Source organism: Peromyscus maniculatus, chromosome 1 (genome assembly GCF_049852395.1).
Source record: "Peromyscus maniculatus bairdii isolate BWxNUB_F1_BW_parent chromosome 1, HU_Pman_BW_mat_3.1, whole genome shotgun sequence".
In the NCBI taxonomy this organism is placed as follows: domain Eukaryota; kingdom Metazoa; phylum Chordata; class Mammalia; order Rodentia; family Cricetidae; genus Peromyscus; species Peromyscus maniculatus.
This window is the reverse complement of record NC_134852.1, coordinates 131,201,180-131,221,557: the sequence shown is the minus strand read 5'-3', so window position 1 is coordinate 131,221,557 and position 20,378 is coordinate 131,201,180. Positions and strand designations below refer to the sequence as shown.

The 20,378-nt window shown below is 45.8% G+C and overlaps 2 protein-coding genes across 5 annotated transcripts in view; one reads left to right on the top strand and one right to left on the bottom strand.

The window, feature by feature from the left end:
• Positions 1 to 7,602: 7,602 nt before the first annotated feature.
• Mettl9 (methyltransferase 9, His-X-His N1(pi)-histidine) overlaps positions 7,603 to 20,378 on the bottom strand; it is a 47,407-nt gene continuing 34,631 nt past the window's right edge. For 2 of the 4 annotated variants that reach the window (XM_042282949.2, XM_006980331.4), the window contains one exon: positions 7,603 to 8,317. In XM_042282949.2, the coding sequence (XP_042138883.1) occupies positions 8,112 to 8,317 (206 nt within the window). In that variant the 3' untranslated portion in view covers positions 7,603 to 8,111. The remainder of the gene's footprint in view (positions 8,318 to 20,378) is intronic. The other 2 variants (XM_076551642.1, XM_006980332.4) reach the window with 1 other exon arrangement.
• Positions 9,933 to 20,320, top strand: Igsf6 (immunoglobulin superfamily member 6). Its single transcript, XM_006980330.4, has 6 exons — positions 9,933 to 10,073; positions 13,485 to 13,844; positions 15,649 to 15,752; positions 16,313 to 16,363; positions 16,660 to 16,737; positions 18,687 to 20,320. Exons 1-6 carry the CDS (start codon positions 10,007 to 10,009, stop codon positions 18,741 to 18,743), a joined length of 717 nt encoding a protein of 238 aa, XP_006980392.1. The 5' UTR covers positions 9,933 to 10,006; the 3' UTR covers positions 18,744 to 20,320.

Here is a 20,378-nt window from a genome sequence, read left to right as displayed (position 1 = left end):
TCTATGAAATGAGAAGTGATGCTAGGCGATCCCTTCAAGCTGAGACATGCCACCCAGACATCTACCAACAGTTTGCCGCTGTTGTAAGGCAACTCCATGTAAAGTCTGCGGCATGAGCACCAAATATGGGTCCACAGACACTAACTGGGAGAGTTTACACACACACACACACACACACACACACACACACACACACACACGAATAAATAAAAGGTATCATTTCATAGTTGAGTGTGTTGGCAAGTGACTGTAATCCAGTCCTAGTACTCTGGAGAGCGTCAGAGTCAGGAGGATTACTGCCCGTTCAAGGTCAGCCTAGTGTATATATCGAATTCCAGGATACCCTGGGCTACATAGTGAAACCCTTTCTCAAACCCAAAAACAAAACAAGCAGAGACATTTCATGGCTAAGGCAAAAGAAAGCCCATCCGAGTTATGTGAACTAGCACTTCACTTTAGTACGTCATATTGGGACGCCCTAGTTTAGGACTACAGAAGTCAGGGGGATGCTGAGTTTGTGGGGAGAGACACTGGATCTTTAAGTACCTACCCCCTCTACCCGGAACACAAACGCTCAGCCATGTCTGCCTTGATCATCATCAAAATGCAAGTGAGAAGAGAAGAGACAGGACTTCCTGGGTCTCTCCTCACCAGGTGTCCTCCATACTGCCGCCCTCCCTGCTTACTCTTCCAGCCCTGAGTTTCCCCTGCTGTTCCACAGGTGGGTTCCTACACTTGAAAAGCTCACACAGCAAGCTAAGGGCAGTGTGCGCTCTAAAACACAGCTGCAGGATCCCCACGGTACATACGTGGTCTCGGAAACAGTGAATGAGGCCAGCCGTGGGCACGCACTGTCACACCGAATACCTGCAGAAACCTGCAGCTAAACACCGCCATTGTGCCTGCTTCTCAAATGAAAATGGTATTTCTCAGAAGCCGAGTGAGCAGATCAAAGCCTTGCAGCTACTAGGTGACAGAGCTGGGTCTGGGCTAGCTAAGGGGTTGCAAATGCCAGACATGCTCAACAGTCCCAAATCCCAAACCCAGGGACCCAGCAGCAACACAAGATAAGAGCACAACTTGGACCACCAGTTCCTAGCTGTGTGTTATTAAGCAAATTCCTCCACCTTTCTGGCCTTTTCCATCTTTATATGTGAGAGTGGCATGTGAACATGTTTGTGGGCATTCATAAATGTACCGTGGCAGACTGGATAGCTCAATGGGAGAGCTTGCTCACCTAGCATGTGTGTGGGGATTGCATTCACTTCCCAGTGTAAAATAAACTAAGTATGTATCCAGGGTATACTGGGCCCATCTTTTCACGTTTTCTCACAGGAGCCAGGCAAGCATTAAACTTCACCTTCTCACCTTTAACATCCCCGAAGCTCCCAGCCCAGCCTGGCTCGAAGGACTCAAACAGCAGTAGCTATTATGTAGGACCGGTGCTATTGCTGCTGCGGGTGTCCTGCAAACGGTGTCTCTCTGTTGCTGATGGGACCGTTATTAAGCAGGTTCTGATGCCTTCTGTGAAGTGTCATCTCACACACACACACCCTCTCGCCCTCCTAAGGATACCTAGGAGCCCACAAGGTACCCGCACTCCACCTACCGTCTGTCCATTCACTGTTGTCCCCAGCGCCTGGTCCGAGAGTCCTCACCTGCTAAGCTGCAGATTCCAAGGCTCTGAGTCCCACCGCAGTGGGGCCCAGCCACACCTCTGGATTGCACCAGGAGCACACAGCTCCTCCGTCCACTTCCCTCCCAAGGTCCTATTGCCTGGGATCTCCCGGGCGTGGGTGGTTGGCTTCGCTGAAGGCAGCAGCCAATGACAATACAGGGAATTTATTTGGCTCCAGATTCAAAGACATCATTCAAAATTCCAAGTCCAGCAGGAAGGAGTGACACGCACACCCGTCATTGCAGCACATGGATAGCTGAGACAGGATGGCTGTGAACTTGGGGCCAGCATGGGCTGGAAGGTGAGACCCAGTCTCAAAAAAACGAAATGGCAAAGATACAGCTGGAGTCATGTGGCTGCTAGATACTTGGTAGTCGGCCTGTCTAAAGATGTGGTCACTGGGGCAGGCTCTTTAAGAGTCCCATCTCAGGCAGCTGTGGTGGGCACAGATCTCTTCGAGTTTGAGGCCAGCCTGCCCTAGCCTACAAAAAAAGTTCTGGGCCTGCCAGGGCTGCACAGTGAATGAAGCCTGTCTCAAAAAACCAACAAAAAAGGTCTCTAACTTTTACAAACTGTAAAGTGGGCTGAGGTGTGCATGGAGGTGGGATCCAGGAGTGGCAGGAGAATGGATGGGATGAGACTGCGTGTCTGCAGTTGCTGAAGCTGAATGAGAAAAGCTCCCTACTTTATCACCATGCATTAAAAAAAAAAAGTTTGGAGCTTTCTAGAGAAAAAAAAAAGCCATTCTTACTAGCAAGGCCACAACAGATGCACACAATGAAAGCAGGGAGATCCATCCTATGTGTTCAGCATCAAGCCCATGGCTAGATGACCATCCACCGACGGCATGAGTATACTTCTCATCAGAACAGTCTTGGGCTGCAGGTGCAGCTCAGTGGTAGAGAATGAGCATAGCATGTGCCAGCCCTGGGTCCCTCCCCACATGGAAGAACAGTCTTTGAAGAAAGATCATATAATAAAAACACACACACACGAAAATCCTTTCATCTCTAAAACAAAAAAAAAAGCCAACTACTAATATATGTGCTTTTATTAAAATGCAATACAAATACATTAAAATAATGGGTTTGTACCAGTGAGATTATGCATACCTGTTTTTCATCTTACCCAGTGAAAATATAATTATGGACCCGGGAGGCTCTCTTGCAATTCTCCCATTTAATGAAACATCTCAATCATCCTAATTTTTACATTATTTTGTCACAACAAAATTAAACATTCTCTTCAGAAAGGAGCCACTGAGGTGTTCTGATGCCCATGGATGGATTTTTCTATTTTCTCCAATATCCTCAAAATCATTCTTTTGTCCCCCAGGCTTTGGTTTGGTTTGTTCTCAAGCCCTGAGTGACAGGAAATGTCTTGCATCTTTTGTCAGCTTCTGATTAGAAACCTGTGAGCTTTGCACAATTTCTTCTAGAGAAATAAAAGCACCTGTTATGGCATGTAGAGACGCGTGGACCGGCACGTCCTCACATGCACCTGGGAATCCTACAAAGATACCTACCAAAATGTCACCAGAGGTACGCTCAGCTACAAACCGGACAGGTGAAGCTCATTTTCACTGTCTTCTTTTTGGCTGTTTTTTTCTCTAGTTAGCATGATATTTGGAATGCAAAAGCTCAGCAGCGCTTTGTGACCATTAACAGCCATCAGTGTGAAACCCAAGTGCTAAGATACTGTGAACTTCAGGGATGGCCACATAGTCCTGGCCACTTTAACCCACTGCTGGGAGAGAGCTGGGGCTCACAGGCATTTAATGTCCCAGCCAAGGCAGTGGCACAAAACTACAGTTTCCTCCACTCAAAAGAGCCGGAATACAAGGATCACTCCAAACCCTTGAGTTTGAGACCAGCCTGGCAGCATAGCAAGACCCCACTCCCACCCCCAAATAAATCAATATTGTGTCAAATCCTAACAGGGCGGCTGACAACAGCATTTGGGCATCCTATCTATTCTTATGTTCTAGAAGTGAAGTGCAGACATCCAATGTTATGTTACCATCTTACAGGTATTGAAAGTAATGTTAAAATGGCTTTATACTGAAGGCATTCATTCATCTGAATAGGTCACTGACTTTCAGACCCAGAGGGACTCTTCAATTCTAGTTAGGTAATAATATTCTCCCAATTCTCCATAGAGGTCTAAGATTTCATAGAGAAAAAGGATTCTGTTGTTCAGTGGTACCAGTATTTACAAAGTGCACTTTACCAGGAAATGAAGCCAAACGCCCCAAGTTGAACTATAAAAGTATGATGCACTCATCATTAGGGAATGAGAACCAAACAGTATCAGCTCATACACATTAGACACCTACTATCTAAAATAAAAAGTGTTGGCAAGGGTGTGGGGAAATTGGAACGCTGGGCACTGCTGGTGGGAATATAAAATGGTTTCATCATTGCAGTTTCTAAAAAAACTAGAATGAGTTGCAATATGATCCAGCAGTTCCACTTTTGGTATCTGCTCCCCAAAAGTGAAGTCTTAAAGAAATAATTATGCATTCATAAACACAGCAGCATTGTTCACAACATCTGGAATGTGGAAACACTCTGAGTGTCTATTAGTAGACAAATGGATAAACATTCTACTTTCATGACTCTAGGTTCCTTGCAGATATAGAATCATACAGTGTTTTTTTTTTGCGCGTGCGTGCGTGCGTGCGTGCGTGCGTGCGTGCGTGTGTGTGTGTGTGTGTGTGTGTGTGTGTGTGTGTGTGTAATTAAAATGGCAGAGAGAGAGACTCATTTATTTCCCTTAGGATGGAACTTGGATATGGAGTTGGTTGTTTAATAGGAAGTTTCCAGTTTGGCAAAATGAAGTGTTCTAGAGACAGATGAGAGAAAAGATTGCATTATTAGACTACAAAAAACATCACTGAAAATGGTTGGTGGTTAACCTATGTTACATGTATTTGACTACATAAAAAATTGAAAAAAAGAAAATGATGACATCCTATTTCAGTGAGCACTGATAATTTAAAAAACGAAATCAGCTAGAGGGGGCTCAGTGGGTAAAAGCACTGGCTGCTTCCAGAGGACCTGGGTTCAATCCCAGCAACCACAGGGTGGCTCACAATGGACAGCTCCAGTTCTAGAAGACCTGGGGCCCTCTTCTGACCTTCACTGGCACCAGGAACACATACCAGCACATGTACACACGCAGGTGAAACTCTTATACACACAAAGGTAAACGTCTGAAAAAGTTAAAAAAAAACAAAAACAAAAACCACAGCTGCTGGAGTGGGGCGTCCTGAACGGGAGCTGCAGATAGGAAAAGACCAAGAGGAAAAGTAGTGCAAGCTTGACAGCCTGGAACACGGGATGGGTCCATCAGAGAGGAGCATGAGGGCCCGCTAGACGAGAGCTAAACCCAACACAATTCTACTTTTCACAAACATAGAATTAAGCCGGGCAGTGGTGGCGCACGCCTTTAATCCCAGCACTCGGGAGGCAGAGACAGGCGGATCTCTGTGAGTTGGAGGCCAGCCTGGGCTACAGAGTGAGTTCCAGGAAAGGCACAAAGCTACACAGAAACCCTGTCTCGAAAAAACAAAAAAACAGAACTAGTCCCAAGTCAGTTTACTTTTAATATAGTTCAAAATTAAGACACTATTCAATTTTTAGAATTCCTACCTAGAAGGTAGACAACACAAACACATTGAACTGATAAAGCAAAATGTGTATATAGCTGCATTTTGTGGGTCTCCACAACCACTATGCACAGCCTCTTAGCGACTCATTGCCCACTAGCTACACGAGACCTCAGAATCTCCTGTCACAGGACTACAATTTCAGGGTGGATTTTCCCCATCAGAAGTATTTCTTCAGGTGGATACAAGATGAACTTCTCCCACTGTGTGTGTGTGTGTGTGCACAGTGCATGTACCTGTTAGTAGGTCTGTGTTTGGGTATGAGGGTACATGCGTGCACACTGAGGTCCAAGGCTGATTTCCGGTTGCTTCAATTGCACTCCACTGTATAGACTGAGGCAGGGTCTTACCTGGGGAGCCACCCTGCTCCAGGGATGTCTGACTCCCACATGCTAGGATTCCAAGGTCTTCATGGGGATCCTCATGCTTGCTCAACAAACATTTATTCAACTATCTGCCAATCCAATTGATCTGTGATACATGGGCTGTAAGTCTGTGAACATTCTGGTTGTTTCAAGCCAATTAGGAGCCCAAGTTTGTGCTCTGTGGTGTCAACCCAACTTCTGTACAATGTTAATGACTGGAAACACTGAAGTTGCACTTATTTCCCTGCCCAGCTTGTTTCCTGTTGCAAATTGGCTACACCAAACCAACAAAACCGGCTGACAGTTCAACCGGGATGGTGGGAAACACAGTAGCGGTTTTAATGACCTCATCCAAGGGGGAAGCAGCAAGGAACATTGTGTCCTCTCCCCCTCCCTTCTCTGTAACCAGGGCTCTCAACACTCCAGGGGGTTTGAATGCAGGTGCAGGGTACCAGGAATCCCAGGTGCGAGTTGTGTTTCCTTTCTCCACTCACCTTTCGGGTCAGCTGGCAAGTCTGCTTGACCACAGCTGGAGCTCTTGGTTTCTCAGACACAACCTTAACTGGGTTTGAAGCACTTACGCCAGGAATGGTGCACACAAGGCAGCATTATTATACTTGGGGAGGAAAGCATGACTCCATGGCTGGTGAACCATTGCCAGTCAGTACGCAACACTGCCATCTAGTGGCCAATGGTGACAATGTGCCAAGACTTCCCAGCCCAGATAGCAAATAGGAATACATCTGATTTCCAAGCCAAAAAAACAGCATTTCTAATAAACTGGTCTTCGGAGAACCTCAGGTTTTCTTGAGAAATTGTCTTTAGAATGCACAAACATACATGTTTTCTCTGCTTTTCTGGTATTTTTCAACAGACCTCAACTTCAAAGACAGGAGCTGCTTTGGGGCCACTAGCCTGTGAATTACCTGTCCCTGGTTTGGAAGGATTGAACAGCAGCTCCTAAAGACATCAGCTAGCTAAAGAAGCAAGTCTCCACTGCAAAAGAAGTATGTTAGGGTTGCTCCATTCCTCCGTTCACAATCTAGGGCACTATCTGTACCTCATTTACCACATGTCCTGAAAAATAAAATCACTGGAACACACCACTAACAATCTGCACCAACCGTCTGCATGACCCACATGCAGTACAGTGGAGGGCTGCTGAGGTGGGATGTAGAGGTGATGCTCCTAATGAACACTCTGTGGCCCTGTCACCTAGGTATTGTCGTTAAATTGCGGTTTCACAATTTCTGTGCGTAAATGTGAATAGTTAATGAACACCTGGGTAACATACTGTGACTATCCACACTTCATGCACTGTCACTGCTGTGACCACTGGGACTTTAGGTTCTGGGTTAAGCAGTCTGCTCTTTGAAATGTCCACAATGGTTACTGATCTTGCTAACGAGGTCTCCTCTAGCACCGTGTTTCTGAGTTTATTGGAGGCATTCCTGGATTCTAGCATGTGTCTGCTATGGTCTTCAGCAAACATACATATTCTTGGCAAATACTAAACGCAGTTAAGGACCTGGGGATAAGCCAAGTTCTGGGAAGCAGACATATGAGGAAGAGGAAGAAGTTGAATAAAGACATTTTAGGCTGCATCCTGTCAGTCAATGCAATGGAATGCTTCAGTCCTCAGGACACAAGGTCGTCTAGGACAAAGCTGTGGGAGAGCCTGGCCAGAAGCAGGTGTTTCCCATCACTGACTGAGGATGGTGCTCCCTGGAGCACTGTATCTAAATGCTCATTCTAGGGATGTCAAAGCTGCCTGAGGTTCTCCACAGCTGCATTCTCCACCATGCCCAAGCTGACGCTCGCCTTCCCCGCTCAGCCTGCATCAGCCTGCATGTTTCAAATCTGAAAGTGACTCAAACATGGTGCCAGAGTCATCTCCAAAAACGTTTATTAGCATGATTAAAAACATTTTTTTGGATAGTAACAGAAGGAGTTTCTAAACATGAATGAGTTATCTGTGGCTCTACCTTATAACCAATATTTGGAATTGAATTGACAGCTTTATTGCCAGTCTTCATTTATTTAAAAACAATCCATTTATCAGTTCCATGACGTCATGACTATTGCTTTGTCTGGGAATGAGTCCCTACAGCAATTAAGTATAAAAAATATCTTCCATCATAATTGGAGAGTGACCTGCATTGGAGCGTGACTCTGAGTAAAGAGTTGATTAAAAATACACAAAGAGTTGGGTTTTTGTTTTTAAAAACACTCCTTTACACACTACAAAGAAAGAATTAGTATTTTGGCTTTTAAAATTCCTACATGATACTGAGAATGGCAGCCCCCAGAGGCAGTCCCGCTCACATCACTGGACACAGCCCCTCTTCTGGAGGGCAGATTCCAGGGGTGGACTCTGAAGGCTTGGGCCTCCACATGTTTAGACTGGTCTGAGAACAAAGACAGCGTCGTCCAGAACGTAGTAGTCATTGTACATGTCGCCTTCACACAGGTACGGCAGTCTGGTGAAAGCCTCGATGACAAAGCCAGCTTTCCTGAACACTTCAGGCAGGCTATTCACTTGTTCCTCCCAATTCTGTCCCTTGATTTCCAAGATTTCTGATGGTTTCTCCCACTTGCCACCTACTAGAACAAATAAAAACATAAAGTTAAATCCTTGAACAAATGATTCACTAAAAAAGGGAAGGGAAGGGAGAGCCAGCATTCCAGGTACCGAATGCCCCTGGATGTGCCATCTCTGAGCAGTCCCCACACTCTTCAGGAGAGGTGGACAGTCTGGAAGGGCAACAGAACTTGCCCACAGTGATGCCCCCAGGCTGCCTGCATCCAGAGCCTACATTGACAGAGCTTTTTTTGTGCCTCAAAACACTAGCCAGTAAATACACAAATATGGGGTCAGAGAGTAACCACTAGTATTTGAAAGGTTTTGGTCAGTACAAGGGAACACGTATATCTAACACTTACTCAACTTCCTGCCTAGAGAGTTAACTGAATGAAAATTAAAATAGGTTCATGAGGAATTTTAATTCACAGAAATGCACATGCTTTTCCAGAGATGCCGACCCATTCCCTAAGTCATCTGTCAATCACTTCCAAACCTATAAGTATTAGGAGTCTGGGGTGTAGAAAGTAGGCAAGACCACATTCTCCTACAAGCCACACCCTGACTATACAGACAAAACCGAGAGTATACTTGAATGCGGGGTGCTTTTAGAGGAATTCCGAGTGAGGCTTCTGATGCTAAAGGGTTCTACTACCAGCAGGTGGCCAGAGCACACAGGGTATGGGGGGAAGACTGTGCTCTTTTCAGTGGCCAGTACTGCACTCTCTGCCTGGGGAGCTAATCCTTAGTGGGATGGGAAGCTGCTTTTCTGGCCTTCCTTGCAGCAGGGGATGGTGCAACACCTTGGCTGTTGCCAAGGCTGGAATGAAGAGCTGGTGAGCCAGAAGAAGAGGCAGCCTTGTGCTCCGTGCAGCACTGGTCTCAAGTGGCTAGGGAGGTGGCCTGGTGGGTGGTGCCAACAACAAGGGTGCAGCACTCGGTGCCTGGAGCCAGCAGCTCGGCATCACACCCGTTCAGTGGGACTCACACGCCTCCTGAGTTTGAGTTCACACGGTTCGCCAGGCCTTCTAAAACTCCAGGAGCCACCTTGAATCTTGTTAACAAGTCTCTTTTTGCTGGCTCAGCCTGAGTCAGTTCCTGCTACTTATAAAGAAGCACCTGACAGATCGAGGCTGAGTGTGTGTGCTGGCAGGGAGGGGGCTGTGTGGGACTCAGACCCAGAACAGGGACCAAGGGGCACACCCATTTTGCTTGTCAACACTAAGGAGTCTTTGAATTAAAGCCAGGTGGACATGCTTAACAGCAGCCATGTACTTCTTCACCTCACTAGGATGCGGTTTTCTCCCAGGCCTACAGGAAACACAGCCTGTGGCTGCTCAGGTTTGGCAATTTCTGGCCCTGAGAGGCACTCCTCAGAGGACTACACCAGCATCAAGAGCACTCTGAAAATGTCAAGCACTGCCTGAGGACCACATGACTTCCTAGAACACAGCTAGGTATAAAGCAAACCTCCACACAGAACATCAAATGCCTATAACAATTTCTAATATACACACATTTAGAAAAACACTCCCAACTGAAATCTCAAACTTAAAATGCTGAAACTTGTTACAAACCATGTTTACACAATTTCTAAAAGTTCCTGCTTGTGCTTCCTTAATAAGAGTTCCTCTTTACTTCTTACTTTCTGAAAAAAAGAAAGGAGGAAAAGGAAGGCCATCCTCTTGAGTACATGCCCAGCACACGCAGTGATGGGCCCTGTGAGCACAAGCAAGATCGGCCTCTGGCTGGAAATCAGCTTGATCCTATTTCATGTCGGTAAGGAGGATTTTTTCCCTTTTCTCTGTTTCATTTAAATGAATTGCTGCTTCCTGACGAATATACATATACTTTAAGCTCTTGCCAAATAATTTAAACTGTGTAGCACTAGAGTACGGTGGTGGGGTTTCTTCTTCCCCACGGCTGAAGGAAGGTTTCCTACCGGCCTTGACAAGACCTTTGCCGCTGTGCGGCTTCGAGCACAGCTCACCAGACAGGCTCAGCAGACAGGCTCTGCTCAGGACCGTAAGTGCTAACGAGTCAATTCCCACACAGGCAAGCTCGCTCTGGACCAGTGCACCCTAAGATTTGCCTAATACTTCCAGAGGACAATGTTACTGTAACCTGTTCTAGAGAAAAGCCACCCGGTAATGTAACTAATCTTCAGATCCTGCCTGGACCTGTCGTAAATCATCTCAGATTTACCCACAGAATTTAGACTGCAAGGAAAGAAACAGAGCAAATTAGTTTTGAAATTGAAATTAGTTTTCCCCGTCTGTAAAGAAATACAGCGTAAGTCTGCAGTCCAGCAATGAGGGTTCACAGACAAGGAAAGGAAAGCAGCAGGACACGGGGGGGGGGGGGGGGGGGGGGCAGGGAGGAGAAGAGAACGAATTACACCAAAGCGTTAACAGTGGCTCTTCTGACTAAAGAACTGTGTGATGCCTTACACTGTCCTAGCGTCCCAATGAGTATATACTACCTTTATACACTATTTTAACTGGTTCAAGGAAACCTTGTCTCCAGCTGCATTATGAAATGTCTGCAGATACAGTAACAGTGGAGTGAGGAGATGAGATAGTAAGGAGAGAGGAACCAAGACCGAGGTAGTGCTGGGTCCACAGTGCTAAGTACCGACTTTGGCAGGTTTGACATCTTCCACAGTAATAAATGTTGGGCCGGGGAGTAGAGGCGCACGCCTTTAATCCCAGCATTCAGGAGGCAGAGGCAAGTTTATCTCTGAGTTTGAGGCCAGCCTGGTCTACAGAGTAAGTTCCGAAATAGCCAGGACTACACAGAGAAACTCTGTCTTGAAAAAAAGCAAAAATAAATAAATAAATAAATAAATAAATAAATAAATAAATAAATAAATAAATAAATAAATAAATAAATGGCAATGACAGTAATAATTTATTAATAATAATAAATGTTGGAGCTAGAGAGATAACTCGGCAAAGTGCTTGCTACACAAGCAGAGGGACCTCCATGTGGTTTCTAGAACCCGTGTGAGAAGGTCAGGCCTGGTGGTGCACACTTACAATATCAGTGATGGGCAGATCCCCAGGGCTCACTAGCCAGCCCAGCCTATTCAACTACTGAGACCCTGTCTGGAAAACAAAAGTAGATAGTTCTCAAGATCACAACTGAGGTTATCCTCTGGCCTCCACACATACCCCAACTTTCATGCATGCTGGCCACAGACCTGACTACATACACTTGAACAGGCAGACACACATTAGCACAAACAAAATAAGCTTACGGTATCCTTTAGTTTTCAAAAAGTTGTAAGGTGATTATTTTCTCCAAGCTAAACTTTCGACATTTTCAGTGGGAACTGATTTAAAACAAAAAAACACAGATCCTAAGAATTTCTAAAAGAAAACCTTAACGGGAGAGGGCTGTGGTGAGACGCGATCTCGACTTCTCATTTTGGCTAATGTTGCTCCACTGGAGGGAGAGGGAACAGCACTGCCCCCTCCTTGGCCTGTCTCGTGATTTCTCCCACCCCTGAGACTAAGACAGGAAACTCCCGAGTTGCAAGTGCTTCTTGCTGTGTTAAAAGTTGGCTTTACTTTTAAAATCTTCACCTGCAAGCCATCTGAGACTGGGGTTCTGTCTGCAGTGGTGGAACTTGACAGGACTGACCCATTTCAAATCTGCAGTGGTCCCTAGACTCCTAGGGTGATTGTGCCTAGGCAGAGTGAGGGGCTGCAGTCAACAGACGAGGGTCACCCCACTGCCCTCGGCACAGAAGCCAGGAGGTATTCCCAGCTGACCAACTCCTTTCAGCACGTCTCACAGAACCTCAGTTTCCCTCACAGTACACACTGCTCAGTGAAACGTGAGAAGAGACTCTCACCAACGCCCTGACTGACTGCACTGCCTCTGATGATCTGGGTGGGAACCTACAGAACAAAATGTTAAGTTCAAAAGAGCCCCAGCCCTAAAGCGGCAGCTCTCAACCTGTGGGCTGTAACCCCTTTGGGGGTCACATATCAGATATTTACATTGTGATTCCTGACAACAGCAACATTACAGTTACGAAGTAGCAATGAAAGTATTGTATGGTTGGGGGGCACCACATGAGGAACTGTATTAAAGTGCCCCAGCATTAGCAAGGTTGAGAAGCCCTGCTAAATGAATAGAAGCATCAGAGGGCTTGGACTGATCACCTGCCTGCCACCCCCCTCACATCCCCATTCTCAGAACAAAGTAGGAGTTGGAATAAGTAAGACCATTGGCCCATTATTTTTTCTGAGACCATTTGGCTTAAACAACTAAGCAGAAGTTGAACTAAAAACTCATATAAATTCCCATCTGTCTCAACCCACACTATTCTTCATATGACTTTCCAGCATCGCATTTCTAGGGCAAGAAGGCCAAGATAGGAACTCAAGCTCCAAGCAGCTCCACACAGTGGAGAGCAGGAATGGCAGGGGCACAAGAGAAACGACTGCCTTCTCTGAGATACTGTGGCTTGGGCATCACCACATTTAAACTCTGTCTGAACTGCACAAGGAAACAGCATCCCACGACAGGAAACCCAGGCAGCACTCAGGGCGCAAGTTCAGAGATGGGTTCCAACTCCAGTCTGTGTTCTCCTTGTCACTACACGAGTCAAGTAAGACCAACACACAGGGGACTCCCTCCCTGGCCTCAGCTCTACAGTAGTCAGGGAAGCCATGGGCTGGGCCAGAGCTGCATTTTCTCATAGGTACATCTTTTCCCGTTATCCTAATTCCCAAATGGACACCAGATTCATCTCTAGGCAATCCAGTCCCCAGCAGGCAGAAAATCTAGTGATGCTCAAGTGCTCAATCACACCCCAAAACAAGGGGTGTGCAGGAGGAAACAGGTTCTTCAAGATTACATGGATGGCCTGTGATCAAGGAAATGCCTGTAGCCATTAAGAATGTACTTCTGGCTTCAGACACACCACTTTCACCAGCCACACTGATCCCATGAGAACCTCTCTGAGGTTGTCCTCAGGTAGTCAGATGGCATGCCAACAACCATCAGGTAAAGACCAGCAGCAATGCGTTAGCACAGGCGAGGCCCACTGCTGTCTATAGTCTTGTTGTTAATGGAAACAGGACAAGAATCAAGAGACTGACTGGGCCCTGGCCCAGAAGTGCCAGGCAGCAGCAACAGCAAAGACGCTCCCCCACACTCACGTGCTTCCTCATGCAGGTGTGCTGGGTGCCTGTACTGTCTCCGTGGTGCAGCCAGGTTACCTAGAGGTGGACTACACTTCTGAGACCGTCACCATGGAGTGTACCTTTTCCACAACTGGATGCTCTTCAAAGCAACCAAGAAGCCTGTGGTTTCGCTGTGGCACTCATCAGCCTGAGGCTCTGTGTTTGGATGGATGCAGAAATGAGGCAGACAAGTTCACGGTGAGAGAAACCCTGGACCAGAACCAAGTCTCCCTCACTGTCAACAGGGTGTCTCCAAATGACAGTGCAATTTACATCTGTGGAATAGTATTTCCCCATGAGCCAGCACCGAGAGCTAAACAGACTGGAAACGGGACTACACTGGTGGTGAGAGGTCAGTCTGGGTCACATTTGTTAACACGTATATGGTTGTTACTTTCATAATCGTGGGAAGCCTTTTCTCTGGTTTTCTTCTTGTTATTGCTCACTTTTCTTTTCCTTTAAAGAAACCAAGTCTTGTTATATTGTTCTAGGCTGACCTTGAACTCTTGGCTCAAGTTCTGCTTTTGCCTCAGCTTCCCAAGGAGCTGGCACTACAGGCAAATGCTACCACAGTCTGTTTGAAATGTCTTTATCTCAGACTGACTACTGAAGGGAATGGCTTGGTGAAATCATTGCCAATGCTTATGTAGGTTTGATGTGCTCATGTGAGTGAGGGATGGTCAGAGATCTTCACAGGAAGCCAGAGTAATCAGTTTTTTTTTTCTCTGATATCCAGGCAGAATGGCAAAGGCCAAGGATATACTGGTGGCTTCTCTCCAAACTTGTGTTTAATCCTCTTTATTTTTTCTTAGTCCAATTTATTGGTCACTTATGTTTGTCTTACAGAGTGATATTCTAGGTGGTGCAATGCTAAGCCAGTTTCTGAGAAAGCTGATAAGACACACGGGGCCTCCCGTGTCACACCCAGACGCTGGCACAGGGAAAATGAGTGGCTGCTGGGCTTGCAGTCATGAAGTCTGGGGATGGAGAGAGAATGGAAAAGGCCCACCATTGCCTCTGTGTCTGTGGGTACCAGATGGAGTCAGTCAGGGAGGTTCTGGACGCTAGCAGCTTGTGTCAAGATGTTATACTACTAGATTTATACCGTAATTTGTGCTTGTGAGATAAAGGGTTAAAGATCTGAGCAAAATGTTATACTGTTTTACAGGAAAAAATGTGCATTACATAACTGAGTCCATGGGACAGTACCTATGGGATATTTAGCTGGAACCATAGGTTAATGGGAAATAATTTTGTATCTCTTTGTTTCATGTTTCATATAATCAGTACTGAAAGACACACAAGTTACTTAGTGCCTTCTTTGAACACAGAATACTTCCTGCCCAAAAGGAGAGTTCAGATGTGAAAACAGTATTCCTCCTCGGAGGGCTTCACTAGGGGAAACACATGTTACAACTGCCTTTAAAGCAAGGGCCTGGCTCTAAGATCCTCAGGGTTCCCGCTCCTCCAGTGTTTACCAGATGGCACTAGTCAGCTTTACACAGTTGCCCCAACAAATACCAAGAAAATACTTGCACCGCACCAAAAGACTTGGTGACTCTTGGTGGTCTCTTCTAACAGAAGAACGTGTAAATGTCCGTGTATTTAAGTAATGCTTATAACTTGGCTGGATGCCGTTCTGTGGCAGAAGGCTTAAGCATGTGTGAAGCACTAGGTTCAGCAAGCAGTACGGCACCGTAAGAAAGGGAGAAACCAAGTCACAACAAACACAAAGGTGGTTCTGAGCACTACAACAGATGTTCCCCTCAGTGTGGCTGGTTGAGAGCAAGTCTCACTATGTAGCCCTGGCTGTCCTAGAACCTACCACATAGAACAGGCTGGCTTCGAACTCTGCTTCTGCCTTGCAAATGCTGTCCTTAAAAGTGTGAGCCACCAGGCCTGGCTCTTCAACTTAATTTTTTAATGTTTTCATTTTATGAAGAAGCATTTCTGTTGTAGCACATTTAAAGGCCACTGAACTGACTCCATCCCATTCTCAAGCATCTTCTCCTCATGGGGCCCCACATAGACACTGCTGGGATGGGGGAGCACAGCAAGTTCAGGCTCCACCTCTAAATGTAGCATAAGTGATGCTTCATAGACGCCTGCCAGAACATGCTTGGACAGTGACTGTTCTTTCTGTCTCCACCATGAAGAAAGATTTCTCAGCAGGGAGGTGCGCAGTCTCCTGATAGTGCTCTTAGCACTGCTCTCTGTCTACATCACCGGGGTGTGTGTGATCTTCCTAGTCCTCTGCAAAGTAAGTCAAACGTTCTCACCTAGGATGTTACCATAGAAGTGATTTTCATCTGTCCGCCAGGAAACAGCTGGCCCAGCAAACACCTGGCTCACATCTTCTAGGCCTCCACTTCGGAGGAGGCTGCAGGCATCCTTGAGCCTTCATAACTAGGACTACTAGTCAGAGATCAACTCAGTACTCCTTCTTTAGAGCCCACAACTAGGAGATTAAGCACCTGTGTTGACTTTCTACTGCAAGGGTGAGGAGTGGGGAGGGGAGAGGCTACTGTCATCTAGGAAAACCAGAAGAACAATTTTTAAGAGCAAAAACAGTTAATGTACCAAAAAGGAGTATTTTTGATCTGTACATATGTTAACAAGTAAGGGTATAAATATCTACTAGAATTCTTCCATATGCTACAATAAGATCCATTTAAGTTGTTAAATTCATTTGTTAATTAAACAAAAGCACCTAAAATATTATGAAAGTTATCTCGTGTATATCATTCAAACCTTGAGCCAGCTCAGTTCTCTTTAAGCATAGTATCACAAAATGCTCACGGATTTTCTTATTCTTGGCAGTCAAAATCTAAGAGTCCAAGAAGTAGAGAAACCAAAGAAGACTCACAAAAGGTACTGTCAGTACTTGTGTTTCCACACTGTGGCGGGCGGGCGGGCGGGCACCAGTTCAAATGTCAGCTGTGTTAGGAAGCCCAGAGAACAACACAGGAACTTCCCCCCTAGAGGCTGCTACACCCCACTAGGGATCCTCTGCAATCATCTGGGAGGAAGTTGCCATAAATCCATTCAATGCACTCGGAACACAAGAGCTAACAGTGTGGCCGCAGAGGGGTCCCACTGCTGAGCCCCCTGCAATGACGGTGGAGCCCACATTCCTGAAAGACAAAGCTTCCCTTTTGATTTTACAGAAGAGTGCTCGGCGAATCTTTCAGGAAATCGCTCAAGAATTATACCATAAGAGATACGTGGAAACAAGCCAACAGCCTGTAAGTATAAAACAGCCCAGGACACAATTCACATATAAAGCTTCTATCCCTGAAAAGAATATGCTGTCAATAATCAAGTTTTCCTTTAGAAGACTCTTTTCACAAAGTGTCTTTATCAGAGAACCTGTTTAGCCAAAACTATGACAGAGGGCATTTGATACAATGTGTACCAGGCAGAGGCCCCCATTTTAGTGATGTGGTTGTTTTCAACCCAGGCAAGGAGCTTTTATCGACTGGAAGCTACTTTGTACTGCAGCCAGTGAGCAGTAGGCCTAAGTCAGTGCTGCAAACCTGTGCAGATTAAATAATATGATTAGGTTACTTGTTACCAGTACGGAAAACACTGGCTAGTGATACAAAAGCAGCATCTTTCTAGTTCTGGGACTGGACACTGGGGGCAGGATGGTCTAGGCGGAGGGAGTCCAGCTTATGGGTCGTAGGGTACCTGGTTCCACACAACACATGGCCCGAATGCAAAGCCTTCTGTAACCATGGACACAGAGAACACTAGATAACCAGGAGAGAGGCAAATACAACAGGATGATGACTATGAAGTGTGATTGTTTTCTTTTTTCTTTTCTTTTTTTGCTGGGGGGTGGGGTGGGATGGGGAGAGTTATCCAATTTGTAAGAGCTTTTCATGAGCTCGGGAATAGCTCCATGGCAGAGCACTTGCCCAGTATTCGTGAAGGCCCTGGGTCCCACCCCCAGCATCAGTTTTTAAAAATAAAAATCTAAACTTTTTTAACCAAAAAAAAAAAAAGTTATCCACATATTCAATCCACCCTCCTGTGATATAAAAAAGCATAAAGACAAAAACTGCCTATTCACACTTTTTCTACTGAAGCTAGGGCTTATTTTATTTTTTTCACACACGGTCTCCCTTTGTAGTCCTGGCTGGCTGGGCACTTTCTACGTAGACCAAGCTGGCCTGAAACTCACAAAGACACAACTGCCTCTGCCTCCTGAGTGCCTTTCAAGGAAAGCAAAAGTAAACAGTCGGAAGGAAGACTGGAACTAAGAACTGTAACGCTCTGAGTCATTTGACAACAACATCATGAAGATTTTATTTTAGTTCCCATAGCCTACTTTAAAGGAAGGAAAAATGAGGCCAGGTGTGGTGGTGCAGACCTTTGATGCCAGCACTCGGGAGGCAGAAGTGGGCACATCTTTGGGAGTTAGAGGCCAGCTTAGTCTGAGGAGCACCTTGCAGGCTAGCCAGGGCTGTATAGTAAGACACTGTCTTTTAAAAAGGAAAATGGTGAACCAGACTTAGAATAACTAGAAGGGCCACGCATGATGGTGCACACCTGTCATCCCAATACCTGGGAGACTAAGGCAGAAGAATTATCAGCTCAAGGCCAGCTTGGAAGGCTCCTCAAGGCCAGTAGGAAGACCCTGAGCCCTGTTTCAGAAACAAACAAAACCAAGATGAGCATGGTAACATTTACGTGTGTTTTGTTGTTTTGCCTCCCCTGGCTTTCCGACTTTTCAAGACAGGGTTTCTTTGTGTAACAGCTCTGGCTGTCATAGAGCTCACTCTGTAGACCAGACTGGCCTCGAACTCAGAGATCCACCTGCCTCTGCCTCCTGAGTGCTGGGATTAAAGGTGTGCGCCACCACGTCTGTGGTAACATATACTTGTAATCCCAGTATTTACTGGGTAAAAGCAAAGGATCTAAAGCTCAAGGTCATCCTGGACTACATACATAGTGAGTTCAAAGTCAGTCCGGGGACTACATGTCTCAAAAAAATCACACAATAAAGCAAAGGGTGGATTCTTTTCACACACACACACACACACACACACACACACACACACACACACACACACTGTTTCAAAGTGCATACAAGACCAAAGGTGCATGGTGGCAGAGTAGCTCCTATGTAGCTAGAGGACGACATCACTGGTAACATAATGTTAAGCACGGCTCATGTTTACTGTCACAGGAGAGAGACGGCACTTATGAAAACAGAAGAGCACTTCCCAACTCTGGAAGACCATAGATGTGCTTCACTTTTCATTAAATCACTGCAACTGAAACGCCAGCATCCACTGCAGTGTGAATGGACACAAGCCAATCAAAAACACCAAAGGGCGCTGGGGATGTAGCTCAGTCGGCAGAGTGCTTGCCTAGCAGGTACAAAGCCCTGGGTTTGATCTCCGTCACCCCAAAAACTCAGCAACGTGACACGAGGCTATAATCCCAACATTTTGAAGGTAGAATAAATAGGTCAGAGGTTCAAGGTCATACTTGAGTACAGGATGAATTTGAGGCCAGAGATAAATGTAACCCTGTTCCAAAAACAACTGCCACCACCAAAAGAAAAAGACACAACAAATGGAAAAGATGGCCAGCCACACCAGAAGGCAGAATGTTAGAAGCTGTCGCCAATGGAAACTACAAATATGAAAACCTCAAGAAAATTCAACCGGAGGATCTCTTTTTCTAATTTTCCATGAACAGTCTATCTTTTTTGTTTGTTTGTTTGTTTTTCCAGACAGGGTTTCTCTGTGTAGCTTTGCGCCTTTCCTGGAACTCACTTGGTAGCCCAGGCTGGCCTCGAACTCAGAGAGATCCGACTGCCTCTGCCTCCCGAGTGCTGGGATTAAAGGTGTGCGCCACCACCGCCCGGCCATGAACAGTCTATCTAAGGAGCTAATTTAAAAACAACTTCATCTTAGCAGTCTTTTAAAATAGTTACATATATCCTGTCAGTTCAGTAACCCGGAGAAGGCTTAAAGTTAAACCACAGATCTCAATTCTGAGGGGGGATAAAAGTCTTCCTGAGTTGTGGGATCGATGAAACAATTAGAATCAAGTGAGAGGGGGCAAAAGGAGTGAGGAGAAGGCCAATTTTTGAGTAAGAGAAACTGACTGTAAAAAGTATCCTGGAACAAAAGTCACCTCTTCTGATACTGTGATGGGCAATGGGCAGTGCACCCTCTTCTCCTGCTGGAGTACACAGAACAGCCAAGGAAAGCAAGACCAAGAGAGACAGAGGAAGACTAGCAAGAGAAACCCAAAGCGATCAGAAGATGCCTCAGAACAAACGCACACAACTGACTCTAGATGTCAGTGTGGTGCCAAAGACTTCAGGCCCAGGGAGTGCCAGGGCCATGCGCTTTCAATGAGCCTAGACAGAAGGCCTGGTCCAGCAAGGTCCTCACTATTTCACTAAGAGGTGTGCCATGGATTGTTCTTCGAATGTAAAGTACCGACAGGCTCACACTGCTCACTAAATTTGATCACAGTGTATTCTAGCAGTACAGTTTCTTTTAAACAGGTACTAAATGGCACACACTCTTCTTAAAACACAGATAGTCTTCACACATTCAAAGGTCTCTTTGGAAGGGTCTGACATTGGTGGCTCAAATCAGTGCTATCCTGATAACATGTGTCCCAAAAACTGCAGAGGAAGGAGCAGGTGACCTCACTTTAATTGTACGTGTACACGCACACACACACAAACACACACACACACACACACACACACACACACACACACACATTGTGTATAGTATATACACATGTATATGTATGTTAGCTACTGCAAAAGGAATAAAACGGTATAAAGGGCAGCATTTCTGTTGGCTGGCTAGTTGTTTGAAATTTTTATTTTACTTTTTATTTATGTGTG